Below are 21,477 nucleotides of genomic sequence, written 5' to 3'. Positions count from 1 at the left end.
TGAAAAGTTGCATTCGCCATTGCAGCTTAACTGGGGATATATTGACATGTCGAAACTTTTTAAGCTTTCCGAACAGGCAATTGAATGTATTACAGGTCAAAACTGGGGAAAATGTTGCTCTCATGTCACCTCACTGGAAAATATGTATTGGGACAGAGACGGAATTATCAAAGAATTATGCGAACCTTTGGTGATCAGTTTAAGTGAAAGTGATGGCGATTTGGACACCGATTCAGATCACTCTGAAGATTAAAAGGATTTGATAATGGTATTTTTTTCCAACATTTTTTTTGCATGGGTTTGTTAAAAGAATCACAACAAGTCATAAATAATTAATCGGTTTAGGACATTAAAGTGTCTCAGTTCTCTCAACTGTAAGTTTAGAATATCTGAGTTCATTTGAAAAAAATTCTGTTTTTCTGTTTAAAAATAATTATATAAAAAGATAATTATTTTTATTTTATAGAAATCTTTCTTAAAAATAAACTTAGTTAAATTTTTGTTTTATGCTATACCTTTTTTAATTTTGTTAATACTCTACATATATTTTTCCAACTGTTATACAAGCAAAATAGTTACACTTACGAACAGCAATGTTCGTAAGTGTAATTTTAGCTTTTCTTTTACGAACAGCAATGTTCGTAAAAGAAAAGCTAAATTTTCCGACCTGTAATAATAAACAAACTCATTCCAGAAAACAGATTGATTACCCTATTATTGGAATGCATTCTCCTTTTTCTGACATGCGCAGAAGTGTCGAAGGATCTCTAATTGGTGGGCAAACTATAGGAGTGAGTATTAGATTTTTTGCTTAGAGCGTTGAATTGCCAGAATCACTTATGAATGCTTTGTCTGTTACTGGGTTCAAGGAGAGGTATGATAGATTGTGAAAATTCTTCCAGTGTGGATAATAATAATTAATTCTGTGTGGAAAAAACTTTTAATAACAGAGGCAAATGGGAATACAAGAGGAAGAAGAGATTTGGACTATATAAGATGTTGGGACAGCTGGTGCTAGTGTTGTAACAGACCTAACGGAAAGCGGAGGAATGATGGATGCCTGTTCAGCTGAAAGTTTCGTAATTTCACTTGACCATGTGAGAACTTTCTTTGCAGCACTTATTTTATTGTTTTTCATTCATTTTGTCTAATCTCTCAAATTACTTAGAGTACAGTAAACATTAAAAATCTCATGTGATGAATGGAATTGCATAATTCTTCCAGTAAGCAAGTTTTGTATTCAGATAATAGGAATGCATATAAGTGAACTGTTCCAAATGAGCTTCCAGTAAAAAAGAACCTTACTACAGATTCCATTTGCTCCTTGGAATATTGCTTGCTTTTCAATAAGCACAAAACATTCTAGCTAATCTATGAAGGTTTGATATATTATTATTTATTATTATTATTATTATTGCACCGCCCCATGGAGTCAAAAGACTCATCATGGGAGTTTCATTCAACTGACAACATATTTATCATACTGACTTTTAAAATCCTTAACATTATCAGAATGTGTTGCATTAACAACACATTCTGATAACGCCTTCCATTCACTGACATTCTCCATGTAAAAAAAATCTATTCCTCATATACCATTACATAACTCCCAGGAATGGTCCCTGGTATTTTCTCTCTCTTGCCTTCCCCTCTTTTTGTTTCATCTCACAAATGTCTCTATCATATCACCTCTTTTCTTCTTATCCACTAAACTCTGCAATCCACATTCTTCAACCTCTCTCTCTCTCTCCATAGCCAGCATTCCAAAGTCCTGATATTGTCTTAGTCACTCGTCTCTGGATCCTCTCCAATGTTTCCACATCACACTGAAAACAAGGTGACCAGATTTGAGCACAGTGGTCCAAGCGTGGTCTGACTAGTGCTTTATAGAATAGCATAACCACTTCCTTATCCCTAAATGTTAGAGTACTTCTTATCATAGCAGAACTACAATGTGTGCAGCATTTGCAACACTTAGCAATATGCCCTCTAAACTTCAGTCTACTGTCAGCTCCCAAATCTCAAATCTCATCCACTTCTTACAGTATGGCACTGGCTTATAAGGCTTATAGTGGATATAAGCCTTATATTTCTGCACTCCAAAATGCAACACCTTGCACTTATTGATATTAAAACTACAAAAAACTACTCTTTTGTCTAAGTAAAAAGTCTATTCAAATCTTCCTAAAGGGAATTGACATCAGCAAACAACTGAAGATCCCCAATCAGTCCACATGATATGTCATTTACAAACAAAATAGCAGGGGCCCAAGAACAGAACCCTGGAGCACACCACTGGTTACCTTCCTTTTTTGAGACATTGCTCCAGCATACACAACCTACTGGTATCATTCAACCTACTTATCATGTGGTAATCTATCAAACACTTTTGCAAAGTCCAAGAATATCACTGTATATGAATCTCTCTTATCTAACACGCTCATTACCCTATCATGAAATATAACTATTATACTATAGTTTATTATTAATTTCACATCTCCTTATTGGAGAGTAGATAAAGAAGCATATAAAAACTTTTCCAAGATTAGGAAATTTAACTTGGTAGTTTATTCCACTTTTCTGGCTCTCCTTCCTTGCCTTCTTACTCGTTTACTTCCCAGCATTCGTGTTACTCCCATGACTGCTGTATCTTGTATAATACAAAATATCCAACTTTTTTTTTCATTAATCTAATATAACTGATTTGTGTTCTAAAAACTCAAAGCTAACACCATACCCATTACCGAAATTCAAAGCGAAACTCTAGTGACAAAATGGCTGCCATGAGTACAATGCTTTCACGTTGTCATAGTGCATGGCATAAGAACACTATTATAACAGCATTATTTCTGTGCAAGTAACTAAGGATTACTACATACAGTAAGCATGTTTGCTACTAAAATACACTTAAGTCCCCTTTTGTTATGATACTGTTTAACTGTATTATTATTATTATTATTAAAACAAGACCTCATGGAGTCAAAGACTCATCTAGGAGGTCCTTTTATCTCACACACATCTCATCATACCGGGTCTTAAACACATTCAAACTCCTTGCAGACACCACACTCTCAGGCAAGGCATTCCAATCATTCACAACTCTGCACGAAAAAAACCTGCCTCTCACTCCCCTACTCACACCCTCTTTATACAGTTTCCAGGTATGACCTCTGGTTCTCCCCTGATCTCCCACTATTCTCTGTAGAACTTCTCCACCATTGATCCTATAACAACCCCTTACCAACTTGTAGGTCTCTATCATATCTCCCCTCTTCCTTCTCTCCACTAGACTCTGCAAATTACATCTTTTCAATCTTTCCTCATACTCGACATTCCAGAGGTCAGAAACTACCTTAGTCAGTCGCCTTTGCACCCTTTCCAACATCTCTTCATCCTTCTGAAAACCAGGTGACCAAATCTGGGCACAATAGTCCATGTGTGGCCTAATCAAAGCCTTATACAATGGAACAAGAATCTCCCTACTTCTACACGTCAGTGTCTTCCTCATCATTCCCAGAAGTCTTTGTGTTGTCTTCACAATTTTGGCGATGTGTCCCCTAAATTTTAGATCCTTATCCACTATCACTCCCAGATCTCTTATTTCCTCTACTTCCAACAATATATTCTCACCAAGCATAAATTCTGCATCCCATCTTTGTTTTCCAAATTTTAAAACCTTACATTTTGCAACATTGACCTCGCATCCCCATTTTCTTGCCCAATCACTCAATTTATTCAAGTCTTCTTGCAAGGCCACAACATCTTCACTACTCTTTATGGTTCGTCCCAACTTTGCATCATCTGCAAACAACTGAATATCTCCATCCAAATCTTCGCCAATATCATTAATATACAAGTTAAATAGTAATGGCCCCTAAACAGATCCCTGAGGCACTCCACTAGTGACTTTCCTTTTCCTGGATATTGCACCCCCATACACAACTTGTTGATACCTATCAGATAGCCAGTCTCCAATCCAATGCACTAATCTGATATCCAACCCCATCTGCTCTAGTTTGACTGTCAACTTATCATGAGGTACTCTATCAAAAGCTTTTGCAAAATCCAAGTATATTACTGTGTATCCTTCTCCTCTGTCCAAGGAAGCAGTCACTTTATTGTAATAAGTAAGTAGATTACTAAAACACGACCTCCCTTTAGCAAATCCATGCTGTCCATCAAAGATTATACCATTGTTGTCAACCCAACTCTGGATCCTAGGTCTCACAAGCTTCTCCAACAACTTAACCACAACACCTGACACACAGATAGGCCTATAGTTTGATGCTTGAGTTCGATCACCTCCTTTATGAAGTGGCACAATCTTGCCCTCCTTCCACTCTTTAGGGACTTGACCAAGTGCAAGACTCGTATTAAAAAAATATGTCAAGGCAGGTGTCAACTCTCTGGCACATTCCTTCAGAATACGTGGTGATATATTATCAAGTCCCACAGCCTTATTTACATCTAGTTTACTCAACTCCCCAAACACCTCTTGCTCACTTACAGTCAGTCTCTCCTCCCCATCATCAACTGCTCTTAATCTCTCCATGAAGTCACATTCACAAGATTGAAAGATCTTTATGAACTGCTCATTAAGTATCTCCACCACACATTCTGCAACAGCTGTCTTTATACCATTTCCTCCAATCAATGTCATCCTTCCATAATCATTCTTTCTTTTGCTGGCTACATATCGAAAGAACTCCCTAGGATTCTTTTTAGCTTCATTAGCTAACTGCTGTTCATACCTCTCTTTAGCTACTCTCACCAACCAAGTCACTCTCCTTGCCTGGTCTTTGTAGAACTCATGAAATTGGTTACTTCCACTTCTCTTATGCTGCCTCCACAATGCCCTTTTTCTCTGTATTGCATGCTTAATTTCTTTATTCATCCATCTCACACCTAACTTATATAACCTTCTCACCCGTGGTATACATTTAGACATTGCATCCACTAAATATTTTTTGAAAATCCCCCAAGCTGCATTGATCTCTTTTCCAGCTAACTCCTCATTCCATGCTACACCTGCAAGCTGTCTCCTGAGCTCTTCATAATCATCCCCCTTGTAGTTCCACATATACCCTTTTTTCACAGGGGTCCTTGCACTGCTGGCAACCACCCAAGTAATCACCTCATGGTCACTTTCACCAATCGGTGGATGATTTGATACCTCATTGATAATTACATCCTCCGATGAGATGACCAAATCCAAGACCCTTAATCCTCTTGTGCCCTCTGTTACATACTGTCTGAGGTAGTTATCCCTCAAAAACTCAAGAAACTCATTTTCTTTACTTCCAGTTGCTATCTCTTCATTCCAGTCTATATTGCCATAATTAAAATCACCCATAATGATCACCCTTTTCTTATTTGCTTGGCTTATTTGACTATACATTTCACTATCACCACCATCCACATTACCAGGTCTATAACAACATCCCACCAAGTATTTGATTCTATTCACCTCTATCTCACACCATACTGCCTCAAAACCACTGGCCCCATTTCCCTCTTGCATCTCTACCTTGTATGGACATAACTCTTTCTCTATCATCAATAGCACTCCCCCTCCCTTTTTACCCCTTCTATCCTCACGAAACACATCATACCTTTCCATCTCTATTCCTGTCAGGATGTCATCCTCATCTAACCATGTCTCACTTATTCCGACAATCTCTGGGTGCACAGACGCAATTAGTGCAACCATTTCATCCGCCTTGTTTCTTATACTTCTAGCATTGGTATACAAACACAACAACTCATTTCTGGATCTACAGCTAGTTCCACTGATACCACTCACTCGATGTGATCTCTCCATGCTGGACTGGGGCCATTTCCCTTTCTGCTTCTTCATTTTAGAACCCTTTGCAATTCCATCTGTTTCCTTTTGATCCCTGATCATCCCATTACTTTCCTGCCTACACATTCTCTCACCTCCTCTTGGAGCATCCACCTTTCTCACGCTGTGTATCCCTGTCCACCCTGAGCCTCGCCGTTTCCCTGCTCCTCTTGCACACCCATTCTCTCATTTTCTATACTCATACCACTCACTTCCACATTCATTTCCACTCCTTCAATCTCTCCTGTCTTACTCTCCTGCTCTTCCACATCACTCCCCTCTCGATCTGATTCATTCTCTCTATTCACTTCTCTACCTTCCAGCAGCAGTCTCTCCAAGCGACTCACACCATAACCACTGAAATGCAGTCCATCGCTCCCATACAGCTCACTTCGTCCCTCAAATTCATTCCACACATTAACAAACTGTACTCCCATCTCCTCACACATTTCAGCCAGAATATCATTCATAATCCTTGCTCTCCGCCTCATTTCACCACAATCATACCTAGGCAACACACTGACCACCCTTCCTGTCACACTATTCTCCTTTATCTTTCCAAGCAGTCTCCTGACATTCATTTTGACATGCTCTTTGATCTCTCTCAAATCATTCGTACCAATTAATACAATTAACTCTTTTGCTCGTTCCCGCCTCATATTCAATGCCTCAATCACTCTACTCATTTTACCGCCTGGAAAACATACCTTGTGCATTTTATCCTCTAGCACACCTTTAATAATGGAGTCGCCATACAATGCCACTCGCTCATCTTTTGTTATCTCTTTCATGCCATCATGATTTATTTTAATAGTTTTGACCTGAATTCTCTTAATTTCATTCCGCATCCATTTCATTTCTTGCTTCATCCAATCCAATTCACCTTCTGAGCCTCGCGACACATTCACTCTATCATTAAATCTTTCTAACTTTCTAACTCTCGACCCCCTCTTCTCACTTTCCCTCTCATTCATCCTTCTTTGTTTCCGTACTTTCGGTCCAACATACATCCAACTTTCACTATCATTCTTCTCACTTTCACTCTCACATATCTTTCTTTGTTTCCGTATAGTGGTTCTAATAATACTAAGTGTACAATTACATTAAGAAATGCAAAAAACATACATATATTTGTAAAGATTACTTTATCATATAATAAACCTGAAACCTTTTTATGAAATTTTCACTCAGTATATATAATACTGTAGAAAAACGATTATGTGAGATTTTTACGTTTTGATGTCATACTTTATTCCATGAAGTACTCAACCTAAGTGTACTGTTTCTTTTATGAGGCCCTCTTTGTTCTACTGACCTTCCACTGTTACACTTTCAATAGTCTCACAGACAAGTTTTCCCTCCTTTTGTCAATATTCTTTACTCTATTTCACATTTTACTCTCCCTGCACAACTGGCAGTCGATTTCAAACTTTTCCTACATATTCACTCACCAGGCTTGCTTTCCTAATGTACAAATCTTTCACCTTTTGTAATGAATATATTTTACTCACATTGCTCTGACAAAATTTCATTACATTTACCTAATGACACATCTTGGCTACTGTTGTTATATCATGCATTGATACCATACCAATAGTATCATGTATAATACAAAATATCCAACTTTTTCTTCATCAATCTAATATTATTAACTGAATTTGAAAAAAATTATTTATCTTTCTAATCACCCACTGTACACATGTCAGCCTCTAGTGAATTCCCATTAATATGATGCATTTGCCAGGAAAGGCTAGAATTAAATGTCAATCCCAGGTATGAGAGAGAGATCTGATTATGCATGGTTTGTTTGTGTATTATTGAAGGCAGTATAAGTGAAATGAGATTTTTTTTTTTTTTTTTTACAAGAAAGCAAGACTGCATTTTGATAACTTAAGGTGACTAGGTTATCCTTATTTCATTGAAATATGGTATGCATATCAGTGTGTAAGGTACTTGTGGTAAAAGATCTTGAAGTTTGGGATATTTTGAATTGCAGGAATTGTCAAATGAGCAGAGGAGAAATGGAATATACTGTCACCAGCAAAACTATAGATAGGATTCTGGGAATATGAAAACATAGATTTAAAAGATTTATTGAAAATTAGCAGCTAATATTCCTATTGAAAATAATACAACGTGAAATGAACAAACAGTTTAAATTAGGCAGAATGTATATCATATAAACAATCACTTACATCAGTGTTTCCCAATGTGGGGCATACACCCACAGGGGGGGCATTTAGAAAATGATGTTGCGTTTGTCACCTCATCACCGATATACTCAAAAAAAATCGCCATTTTCGGCAATAAATTGTTGATATTGCAACTCTGACTTTCCGAGAAAAAAAGTTTACATCACTAGTACAGCAGTCAACATAATTACAGTATCAAGAAGAATTCTCAGAAAAGCAAAATAATGAGTTTATTAGAAATTTATTTAACATAAAAGGAACAATGGCATGGCTTTCTGATGAGACAGAAACGAAATCTGAAATTCAACTAGTTTTGCAAAAAAAAATACTGTTGCAATTCCTCATCGTATTTAGTTTAATCTGGCTTCAGTGCTGTAAATGACTTGCTACTGAAAAATAAAGAAATCATCTGAATATCACAAACCATGGGGATTTGAGATTGAAAATGACTAAATTAGTACTTCAAATAAAAACTCTTTGCAGCAGACATCAAGCTCAAGGATCACATTAACTTGGATTTTATTTTCCCGAATTCAGTTCGATTTATGTTTTATAATATATGAAGTGTAATATAAAATTTATATTCATTGAAGAAAGTCAAATTAAAAACAGTTTTACCTATGTTCCTTTTTTATTTAAAGTACATATTTATATTATACTTTTTCAGAACACTTGGCTGATTATTATGCTAGAGGTGGGGGGGGGACATCAAAATCTTTGAGGCATTGAGGTGGGGCATGATCCAAAAAACATTGGGAAACACTGACTAACATCATAAATGTGCTTGAAAAACAAGCAATTAATTGTTCATTTTTTTTTTTTTTGATGATTTCCAAGGATTATAATCTCCCATTCTTTTAGTATTGAAAGGCAATCATTCAAATTTAAATTAGAATGGCATAATAAGCCTCTGAAGGTTTCGTGGGATTTGAATTACCAAATGTATTATTAGTGTTTACTATTTTTTTTTTTAATTTTGTCTGAATGACCACTTATAAGTTAGTTGTAAGGAATCTAATAAATTCTAGTGTGTGTATATATTATATATATCTGATAAATGATAATGTGTGTGCGTACACGTGCGTGCGTGCGTGCCAGTGATGGTAGGTTTATGATATACATTGGTGGACAAAGTACCAGAGGCTGGTGATAAGATATCTATGATCAGAGTTAAAATGTTAGTGAGCACATGTTAATGATGTTCACAACATTTTTTTCCTCATCTTTTCCTTGCAGCAAAAGCTTCTCACAATCAAATACTCAAGCAATGAAATTTTTATAATCTCAACATATTTTTGGACTTTTGCAATTATATACCCATGGCTACCACAGTAGAACATAAAATTCCTATTTCATATACTTCTGGTATCTCTGAACCTATTGGTACAATTTTAAACAAGTTTCACCTGATATTTACTTATGTTAGTACCATTATAGTTCGCCCACCGATTTGAGGTCCCTCGACACTTCTGCGCATCTCAGAAAAAGAAGAATCCATTCCGATAATAGGGTAATCAGTCCTTATAGTGGGATGAGTTGTTTATTATTACCGGTCGGAAAATTAACTTCTCTTTTATGATTATTGTAGTTAACTATGTTGCTTGTATAACAGTTGGAAAATTTTACCTATAAAGCACGTGATTTCGCGTGTTGGCGACCAGTTCGGACGTCCTTCATTTTTTTCTCCCCTTCAGCATGAATCGACTATTCTTGGAAAGACGCGAAGCAGGGACCTGGAAACGGTGGGCGAACTATAGTAAGATTTTGAATTTCATACTGATCATGATACTTTCACCTCTGTATTTAGCCTGCATTTATCAAATTCCATGTGACTATTATTTCTCATATGTTAGATAGACTAGTTGTTCAAGTGTGTGTGTGTGGGGGGGAGGGGGTAATTAGTAAACGCCAATATTTTGTTTGGTGCTGCAAATCCCACAGTGAACCTAACCTGACACAATCCTTTGGATTGATACTTGCCAAATTCATAGAAGCAGTTTTATATATGAGTGTCTGGTTTAAGGAAAGTTCAGAGGCTTTATTACGCCCTTCTGATTTAAATGAGGATGATTGCCTCTTAGTCCCACAAATGTGGGAGATTCTCATCCTTAGGCAATAGAATATGGCACTGATGTTGATGATTGGTAGTAGAGGTTTGGTGGAGATGGAGATATGTACAATAGGTGTCCTCTCACGATGAGTCTTCAGACTCCTTGGAGGTGTTACGAATAATAATAATAATAAATAGAATAGAACTCTGAGGCACTCCTACATTGGAGAAGCTAATAGAGCAGAAGCCATCCACCATGATGTGATCAGGCAGAAAGTTTATCCAAAGAATGAAGGTTACTCAAACGATGGCAATTTACTGAGAAGCCTCAATACTAAGCACAGTGAAATGCTCTGGAAATATCAAAAACAGCACAGGTTGTCATTGCAGTGCCCAGTAGTGGGTAGGATAGACTGGAGGTCTGGATGGAGTGGCAGAATTTATACTGGTGGTCATTGAATAAATAGAGTGCTTCTAAGTAGCAGAGGAATTTAGTGACAGTGACTTTCTCCATTATTTTGGAGAGAACAAAGATTCAGGGTAGCAGGTTGATAGTTTGTTAGCTTTATTTCTCTTTTTTGGAATGGGTTGTGAATATAGATATTTTTTCACATGTTGGAATATGATACCAGCTGAGTATAAAAGATTGTAGAGGGTGATGGAGAACAGATGTTCTGAATGCAACTAGGGAGATACCATCAGGATGAGAAGACTTTGGTGTCTAGGTGGTTTAAAATTTTTAAGATTTAAATTTTGTTGAAATAATCCAACCATTGAATTGTTTCAACAAAACAATCCAATTTTAAAGGAAGGCAGCATGCTGTGCACTTTTTCTGGTATGGTCGGAAGTGATTTATCTTGCCCATCTGTGCAGGAGTTACAATAGAAAAATGATGCCAGAAGTTCAGCCTTATGTTTTGGCACTGTAATAGTGGTTCCATCTGGATGAGAGAGAGAGGTGAGATCAAGTGAAGCAGAGGTTGCACCCATTACAAGGGACCAAAGTTACCAACTGCCACTTAGATATTTAGTAAATTTTCTGCTGGCTGCCCTTATATAGTTATTGGTCTGTTTATCGTTGTTTTGCATTTGTTGAATGTAGGCTGAGTATGAAGTCGGAGTTCTTGTCACAAACTACTTGTGGTGGTATGCTGAATTTGTTTATTATTATTATTTTAATTCCCTTGGTACACCTGTTATTAAACCATCATTTGGAAGTGGGTGGGAATTTTGGAGAGAGTGAGGAATGAAGGCCAGTGAGAATAATTTCTGTAACCTGCTCAGAGTAAATGTTTGTATCAGGAAAGCTGAGGCAGTGGAGTAGTCTCATCAAAGAAAGAAAGGAAGGAAGGAAAAGTACAAGCTCACCAAGATTGTCCCACTTGTCCACCCTTGTAGTTTCAAAGAATAAGATTGAGTGGTGGTTGAGGGAAGGGTATTCTGTTAGTGAGGAAACTTGCACAAGATTATTACCTGAGTTACTGAGTGGAAAGATGATTGTGATCTCTGTGCCATGCCTAGAAGGGGAGCTGATTAAGAGTTAAAAGATATTGGGAGAATTGAGAGGGATGTCTGGTATTTGGGTTGGTAGATGGACAATTTTCATTAGATCATTACTTATTTCAAATACTGCCACATCTCTTCCAGCTTGATGGTTGGAAAAGGGAAACCATTTGGAGTTGTGGACATTGAAGTCACCTAGAAAGATGACTTCACTGCTTGTATAATTGATTGAAGAAAATGAGGCTTCTGGGATAAGAAGTTGAGGAGGTCAGAGTGATTTTCACAATGATAAATGTGGAGAGTAGTAAATACAGCAAATGAATTCCTGAATGGGAAAGGAAATCTTAATCCAGGTTAGAGAAGCAAAAAGCAGAAAATTCTAGATTTGGCATTCTCTAGCAAACAATATTGGATTTCAAGAAGGCATAATCCTTTTGTCAGAAGGAATCATACAGTGTAATTTGGACATTTCAGATAGCCTATGGTTATTATAGCTGCAATTTGGTAGGATTTTTGGCTAAGATTTTTTGTTTATTTTAAAATTTTTATGGAGTTGGTTTTGAGAGAGTCATTTTTTTATTGCAGTGATTATGATTTTTGTTATACTTTTTATGATTTGTTTCTGTGAATATTTTAATAGAGACATAGGGACATGTAATGAGTGGAAATGCTCTTTGACATGTCACCTGTACAGAGATTACCCAGTTTTCATGCATAGTGTGGCTTCTTCAACTGTGTTCTCACATACTCTTCAGATTCCTATCTGGTCAAATGTGCTAGCTGATCTGGTCAGATCAGCTAGCACATTTGACACAGGTTTGGTCCTGTGTATTATCAGCAACCATTTTACCATATACCTTTGAACTGGAATGTTTGGGTTCCCCAAGTATGTTTAGCATTCTCTTAATGGGTATTATCACTCATTTTAAATGAAAAAAAAAAAAAAGGAAAGGGGGGGGGGTCAAGCTTAGCATCGACCACTTTAGGTCTTTATTAAGTTGGATAATAATGTTTCACTAGGTGATGATCATTTTCTCCAATTAGGAAGATATCCTTTTATAGCAGGTATATACACCTTTCTTTGTTTTATAATTTGCTATTTAGTGTAATACCATACCATTTATAATAATGATGTACTTTAACTCTGGAACACAGAACATTTCAGTCAGTTATTCTCTCTTTTAGGTATTATCCAATCCTGAGTTTCTTGCTGAGGGTTCAGCAATCAGTGATCTTCTCCATCCTGACCGCATTCTTATAGGAGGAGACCAGACTGTGGAAGGTATAGCTGCAGTAGATGAGCTCTGTTGGGTTTATAAACATTGGATTCCAAAAGACAAAATTATTACTATGAATACATGGTCTTCAGAGTTGTCTAAGTTAGTAAGTATCAAAATTCTCTTCTATCTTTAACATGTTTGACTCAGTAGTCTGTCATAGCCAAGCAACTTGACATCATAGCAGCCAAATTAATTCTATGACATGGAAGTTAATTTTGTCAGTGAAGTGTTTATGGCTGTGAATTGCCATTTGCATTTCTGAGAAATCTTGCTATTCTTATATGAAACTGGTTAACTTACCTTGAGTTCTATGAAAAATTATTATTATTGCATGGGGACCTCCATGGAGTCCTTCCTAAGACTCATTGTGGGATACTCAAACTATCAGCACAATATCTGCCATACCTCTCCTTGAAATCATTAACAGATGAAGCACTTAACAATTGACCCAGGCAATCCATTCCATTCATTCACCACTCTCCAAACGAAAAATTGAATCCTTCCAAACTGCACTCTTATCCAACTTCCAGGGATGGCCTCTTGTTCTACCCCCCCCAGCCTTTACGTAACATAAATGTTTCTATCTCCCCCTTCTTTTTGCCTATCAACCAACTTTTACAATCCACAAACCCTCAATCTGTCCTCATAGGAAACATTCCACTCACTTGCTTCTTGCCACTTCCTCATCCCCAAGAAACTCAGGTGAAACCTTGACCTGAGTACAGTAATCCATATGTGGTTGTATCAAGGCTTTATAAAGAGGAATGATAACTCTCTTATCTCTGTTTGTTAGCATGGTCTGCAATAACCAAGTAATCCTGTGAACTATCTTGGCTACTTGAGCAATGTGTCCTCTAAGCTTCAACTCTATATCCACTACTACCCCCAAATCTCTAGCTTCAGTCAATTTCATGGAGTACATTTCGTTCAATGTGGTACTTGGTTTGTAATTTTTGTATCCCAAAATGCATAACTTTTCTCTTTTCCACATTAAATCAACATCCATTTTGTTTTGTCCATACCATCAGGCTATTCAAATCATCCTGCAAACTTTTTACATCACCTTGATTAACTATTACCTTTACCCAACTTTTCATTATCAACAAACAACTGAATATTGCCCTTCAAATTATTTCTTATATCATTTATGTACAAATTAAACAGCAGTGATCCAAGCACAAATTCCTGCAGCACACCACTAGTCACCTGCCTTCTCCTGGATTCTGCTTCTCCATGTAGTACTTTTTGGTATCTTTCCATCAGCCACCTTTTGTCTATCGATATCGCCAGTTTCATATTATTATTATTATTATCATCATTCAGGCCTCCATGGAGTCAAAAGACTCATCGTGGGAGGTCCTTCCCAAGAACATAGTCTGTCAAGACCCATCGAGGGGAGCCCCCCCCTAAGAAACACAAAGTCTATCATACCACTCCTTAAACTCATTGACCGTTCTTGCTCTCACCACTCCATCAGGCAATGCATTCCATGGTTCAACCATCCTCCACGCAAAGAAACCACTCCTCACCCTCTTGCTCACAGTTTCCTTTCGTAACTTCCAGGGATGGCCTCTTGTCATCACTCCTTCCTGCTGTTCAATTCAACCAAGCGAAAGAACTCCCCAGTGTCAACCCTGTAACCACCTCTCACCAGTTTAAAAGTCTCAATCATATCACCTCTCCGTCTTCTATCCACCAAACTCTGCAGTCCACATTCCCTCAGCCGATCCTCATACCTCATAACTATCCTTGTACAGTCCTGAAACCATCTTTGTCATCCGTCTTTGTATCCTTTCCACAGTTAATTTATCCCCTTCAAATCCTGGGGACCAAATCTGAGAACAATAGTCCAAGTGTGGTTTGATCAGAGACTTATACAATGGAATGATAACCCTCTTATTTCTGCAGGTCAGTGTCCGTCTCATAATTGCACAATCTCCTGTGTTACCTTCACCACCTTTGCAATATGTCCCCTAAACTTCAGGTTTCTATCAATCATATATCCCATTCGTTGCAGTTTGCATAATAGAGTTCCACGTGGTATCTTCTGTCAAATGCCTTTGCAAAATCCAGCAGTATCATCATGTAGCCATTCCCTTTATCAACTCAACTGTCACCCTATTATAAAAAGTTAACAGATTACCTGGCCTGGTTGGCCTAGTGGTTAGTTTATCCACTCTCCAGCCAAAAGGCTGCAGGTTCAAATCCTGCCGTGGGTATGGATGTTTGTGATTGTTTATGGAAATACTAGTGGTGGTAGATGACATTGGTTTAATTGCGGTTAGTTGTAGTTGGTGGATTGAGTGGTGGAGACAGAGAAAGATGTAGAGTAGGTGCCCCTCCTCGATGAGTCTGTGGACTCCCTGGAGGTGGCTCATAATAATAATAATAATTACTAAGGCATGACCTACCCTTCACAAAACTGTGCCGCCCCTCATGGAGTATCACATTCTTATTTATCCATTCCTGAATTCTCTTTTTGACTAACTTTTACCACCACTCCTGAAATACTGATTGATCTATAATTTGCTACCATAGACTTAGATCCTTCTTTATGCAAAGAATTATTTTGCCCTCCTTTCATTCTCTTGGGACTTTGCCAGAGCTGAGACTTACATTAAACAGCCTAATCAAATGCATCACCATTTCCATTGCACATTCTCTTAAAATGTGAGCTGATATCTCATCTAATCTCATATCTGTATTTATTTTCTAGGAACTTTGGTATGCTTTCTTCTTTTCCAGGACTGCTTCTTTAACTTCTTGTGTTCACCATGGTGTTCTTATTTTCTATCCTTGCAGACAACTTCACTACATATCTCCCTAGCTGAATCATTCACTGTCTTCTTCAGAGTTTGCTACTGAGACTCCAAGGTTTGGTTCTTGTTTTCAATTTGTTTCATTTTTTTTCTTCAATAATGTTTGTATAGGTGAGTCTATAATTTACTTGTAAAAACTGCTCAAGTTTAATTATTTTTAAAACTTTCTTACATACTTCTTTTCAATGTGATATCCATTTTTAACCTGCTTAGTACTAAGCAATGGTCACTTCCAGTTTCAAATCCTCTGTACAATCACATATCCTGAACGAGCATGATATCACTATTAACAATGATGTAGTCAATGAGGCTTTTCTTATTTCTTGTCTTCTGTCCATGTGAACTTGTGCAAATCTTTATGTTGATACATGATGTTAGTAATGACTAGTCCATGTCCTAAGCTGAAGTCCAGTATATACACAAGGACAATTTTTTCCATTTTCTTTATGTCAGCTGCCTGTTCTGATGACTCAAAAAAATACCTCACTTTTTACTTAGAAGAACCTGTTGTGGGACTATAGACACAAATAAGTTTCATTGTTCATGTCCCCATTTTGAAGTTTGCCCACATAACTCTCCTTGAAACTGCTTTCCAATCAAGATGTTTATCTTCATGTTTGTGTGTTGAATGACTGTTACTCCTTTCTTGATCATTATTGCCTGAAAATAGCATCTATACTTATTAGTTAGCAATAATTGCATCTGTTTTTGTCTTCTTTGTCTCAGTAATGCCAGTTATGTGTGCATAGTACTTTTCAAATTCTTCTGCAAGTTTGATTTCCTTCCCATTAATACTCCTTATATTGATGGTTCCTCTCTTTAGTTCTTCTGATGTTGGGTTTATTCTTCTTCTAGATGTTGAGTTGGAGCTTGTTCCAGTAGCTGACTTTTCACTGTTCACCCTGGTGAAAATAGCAGGAGCCTTGTTTAATCGGGTGATGCCTCCAGTCGGCATGAAATCTGATCATGCTGTACCATCATATACATTTATAATTAGAAGAAACACACGTATAAACCACATTGAAATTATTTAATTGTAAATATTTCATCCTAAGTATCTTAGGACATCATCAGTACAGTATTTAAACAAAAATTAGGAATAACATACAGTTAGGGTGCATGATTACAATAGAATCTCATGAAAACGTGCATAACGTGCTAAAGTAGTACAAAAAAACAAAAACAAAAAAAAAAAACGTTAATTATTTAACACAGTTTTGTATGATAATTTCCCATACTTTAGGAATAGTAAGAATGTCATTGCGGTTTAGGTTTGGTCTTTGTAGTAGGGCTTCAGAACTTTCTTTGTATAAACGTTCATGTTTAAATAAAGATCTGTGTAAAAGTTTAGCCTTTTCCCAATGAATCCTATGGTTTGGATTTTCAATTCCGTGTTGAGAGAGGCCAGATTTCTGCGGTTTAAGAAGACAAATGTGGTCTTGATGTTCCGAGATGCGTTTCTGAACAGACCTACCTGTCTGTCCAAAGTAAGATAATTTGCATGAGCATGGAATCTCATAAACACCAGGTAACATCAAGGATGAGAATAAGTTGTAAATTTGGTTGATAGGTTTGTAAGTAGTGGCAAAATTGTATTTCTTCATAATTTTAGAAAGACGTTCTGAGATGCCTTTAACGTAAGGTATGGGAATCCTATGCACTTCTTCCTGTCTGGTTTGATGTATGTAGAAGTGACTGATGATTTTTTGAGTTGTTTTGGGATTATATCCATTTAGCATCGCTGTATTTTTGATAACTTCTAATTCCTGGTTTAAAGATTCTTTAGAGGAGCAGAATTTGTGTGCTCTGGAAACTAGTGATTTAATAATGCCAGATTTCTGAGATGGATGATGAGCAGAAGAATTGTGAATGTAGCGACCTGAGAATGTAGGCTTGCAAAAGACGGAAGTGGCGATGGAACCGTCTTCTTTTCTTTTGATGTGTAAATCCAAAAAAGAGATACCCTGTGGAGATTCTTTTTCACTGTGGTTTATACGTGTGTTTCTTCTAATTATGAACGCACCACAGGTTTCGTTATTTAAAAAAATATATATACATTTATGGTTTTAGCCCATAGAGAGTAAAATTTGGTTGACTAAGTCTCAAATTGCCAGCCCATCTTTGTTTGTTCAGTACCTAGTGGATACCTGCTAACAAAGTGCACCAAGTGAAGGTGAGGATTGGGCATTAAGTCAGAAACCCTAGTCAGTTCTCTGCATTCCTCAAAGGTGATATGGAGGTCTCCTCCTAGTTATTTGGCTTTGACCCTTAAGTGAACTGCAAACTATTCAAAGTTTTGGAATCCACTATTAATGAACATTCACTATTGAATTCTTCCTTTACATGTTTTTGTGGATATTTTGACTTCTACTATTCATATAAAACAATATAGTGATTTTTATCCATATTTACTAAAAATACCTTTTAATTCCTCTTTTATCAAGTCACATGAAGTATTTTAATATTTACCTTTGACTTTTTTCACTATTTTGCACAACATTAACAATTGGCACTACTCACTGCTCTTCTCTCTCTCTCTCTCTCTCTCAGTGCTCAATCAGCACATAGAATTACAATCCAATCACTGAATATAATTTTCTTTAATGTGCAGTGCCAAAATTAATACACTGTGACTCACAATAGTGATTTGATTTATCACAGCAGCTTATGATGATTTTTGCAACTTTGATACTTTAACTTGATCGGTTACTAATACTACAAAGTTAGATTAATTTAAAATATTGATGTAATAATACCAGAAGCCATCTCCTAACATAAGTATGCGGTTGCATACTATGAGACCTGTTAAGTTCGAGAGGGTTATTGAAGCTTTGGAACTATATTTTACAAAATTCTTCAACAATAAAATTATTTTAACATTAATAAGTTTTTCATTTACAGAGATTCCATTTGAAAACATGAAATTATCAGTAAAGTTTTAAAAGATTTTTATGCCATTGCATAAAAATCTTTAGCAAACACTATTCCTCCTATTAATTCAGCTTACTAGTTATTCAGCGCTTTATAGAAAATTGATGTACCACACCACGTGCATCAGTTGTCGTGTTCATTTTTCTGTTACATGGTCATTGTTGTAATCTTGCTCTTTTACCTTGATTATAATGATGTGGCCATTTTTTGGCCATCTCTTGATTCCACCTTGAGCCTTCTGATTTTCTTATTATGGTAGTCCACAATAGAAGTTGTTCCCAAGGAAACCAAGAAACCTGCTAATCTTGGAACTGAGAGCCATTATTTTTGAGTTTCATTGCAGGACTAATGAGGACATATATCATAGGGTTGATATAATTTAAATTGTTTATTTATTTTTTTTTTTTGTCTCCACACATGGGAGGCAGCAGGGCCTGTAGCAAATAAATACTGTGTGGGCATACAAACGTTGTATATCTAAGAATTTAGATTCATGAAATTTAACATTTGCCCACTACAATCAATTCTTACTATAACAAACTTGTAGGGAGCACAGAAGAATTTGTAATTATGGATAGTTTCCTATAGTGAATTTTTTTAGTACTGCATTGTACCTAAGAGATTTTGTTTGGGCTTTTGGTAGTTTATGATGAAACTTGCTATAGTGTGTTTGTAAAACATTTCAATGTGTTTACACAAATCTCTGTAAATGAAAAATTTAATATTAAAATAATTTTATCATTGACAATCATCTTGTTCAGGCTTAAAGACATTGGTTTTTGACTTAATTTTTTACATTAGAATTCTGCTTAAATTACGTATTGTTAGAATGGTGTATTTAATTCTTAACTTTGCTTTTCATTACCAAGGCTGCCAATGCTTTTCTTGCTCAAAGGATATCCAGTATCAATGCCATATCTGCTGTTTGCGAAGCTACTGGAGCAGATGTTACTGAGGTTGCACATGCTGTTGGAACTGATTCAAGAATTGGGCCAAAGTTTCTCCAAGCAAGTGTTGGTTAGTAATTTATTTTAGCATAGTAATATAATGTGCTACAGCTGACTCTTGCTATAGCAAACAGTATTAGAACAAACTAATCAGAAGTTAGTAATTTGTTTATGATATTTTATAACAATCTCCATTGCTAAAAATGAAAGTAAAAAATTATTGTGAAATGGTATAAAATAACAGTAATCTTGATAACTACGAGGGTGGTCTGAAAAGTTCTCGACCTTGATCATAGATGGCAATACTATCAGCAAGATTTTCTTTTTCTAAGTTGGTACATCTGTCATAAGCATCCATGTGAAATTGCAAGTCATTCTATCAAGTAGTTTGTTTTATACAAACTACTTGATAGAATGTTCTGTATCCCTTGAAATGGATAAAATTGAGTATCGTGCAGTTTTAAATTCTTTGTAAAAGAAGATTTAATGCCAAAAGAAATTCATTCGAAGTTCATAAAAGTTTGTGGGCACTCTTCTCCTTCATTTTCGACAATTAAGAAATGGGCTGCCTATTTTAAATGTGGCCATACCGGCCTTGAAGATGATCCAAAAAGTATAACAACACCAGAAATCATTGAAGTGCATGATATGGTATTGGATGACCGGTGAGTCAAAGTGTGTGAAATTGCTGAGATTATAGGCATTTCAAAAGAATATAGGATATATTTTGCACGAAGAACTGCAAATGAAAAAGCTTTGTGCAAGATGATTGCCACGCTTGCTCACAGCAGATCAAAAACATACTCGCATGAAAATCTCTGAACAGTGCTTGGAGCGTTTTTATCAAGAATAAAACTGATTTTGTGCGTCGATTTATTACTATGGATGAGACTTGGATTCACCATTACACACCAGAATCCAAATAACAATCAAAACAGTGGACAGAAGCCAATTGTTCAGGGCCAAAGAAGACAAAGTCAGTTCCATCAGCAGGAAAAGTCATGGGCATCGGTGTTTTGGGATGCTAAAAGTATTTTGTTTATTAATTATCTTGAAAAGAGTAAAACGATAACTGGGGAATATTATTCCAATCTTTTAACCAGAATAGATGAAAAAAATTTGTGAGAAAAGACCCAGTTTGCAGAAGAAAAAAATCATCTTTCATCAGGACAATGCACCTGCCCACGAAGGTATTTTGGCAATGGGAAAATTAATTAAACAATCTGCACTATGAATCATTGGAACATCCACCCTATTCCTCAGATTTGGCTCCCTCTGATTTCTGTCTCTTCCCCCAAATTAAAACTCTTCCTCACTGGTCAGTTTTTCTTAGAATCAAGAGGTGATTGCAGCTGTAGAGGGGTACTTTGCAGATCTTACTGAGAACCACTATATTTTTTATAATTTACAAGGACGGGATAATTACCATGGAGCATTGCTGGAATAAATGTATTAGTCTTAAGGGAGATTATATTGAAAAATAAAAATAATTCGGAAATTATAAATTCGTTTTTTTTCATTGTTAGACAGAGAAATTTTCAGACCACCCTCGTATAATTATCAAGATCACTGTTCAGATAATGTTCAAACTATGCTGTGCCATAACATAAATGGTATGTGCATCCCAGCTTCCTATGAACACAATATAAAAATCGCTGGTCACTCTCTTTGTTTTGGATCACATAAAAAAATAACTATCCTGCAAAAAATAAGTATGGAAATAATCCAAAAAGGCATAAAAAGGTACATATCATTGTAGCATTAATCTTGTATATTAACATCATTTGTTATCACAGCAATTGAAACTGAATTGTCTTTTTTTTTAATCTCCCCCCCCCCCACACACACACACCACAAGGGTTTTATGTGATTCCCACTCACAAAAGGTTGTAAACGTATAGTACGTTAGTACT

At 36.4% G+C, this 21,477-nt stretch overlaps 1 protein-coding gene across 1 annotated transcript in view; it reads left to right on the top strand.

The window, feature by feature from the left end:
- Positions 1 to 21,477, top strand: part of sgl (UDP-glucose 6-dehydrogenase sgl) — a 156,514-nt gene that overhangs the window by 55,889 nt on the left and 79,148 nt on the right. The window contains exons 5-6 of the mRNA XM_090402533.1: positions 12,773 to 12,970; positions 19,487 to 19,634. Coding sequence (XP_090258659.1) covers positions 12,773 to 12,970; positions 19,487 to 19,634 — 346 coding nt within the window. The remainder of the gene's footprint in view (positions 1 to 12,772; positions 12,971 to 19,486; positions 19,635 to 21,477) is intronic.

Source organism: Typopeltis vanoorti, chromosome 13, assembly GCF_054136105.1.
Source record: "Typopeltis vanoorti isolate ZY-2024b chromosome 13, IOZ_Tvanoo_1.0, whole genome shotgun sequence".
NCBI classification, from domain to species: Eukaryota; Metazoa; Arthropoda; class Arachnida; order Uropygi; family Thelyphonidae; genus Typopeltis; species Typopeltis vanoorti.
The sequence above is the reverse complement of the archived record's forward strand: the minus strand, read 5'-3'. Positions and strand labels throughout refer to the sequence as shown.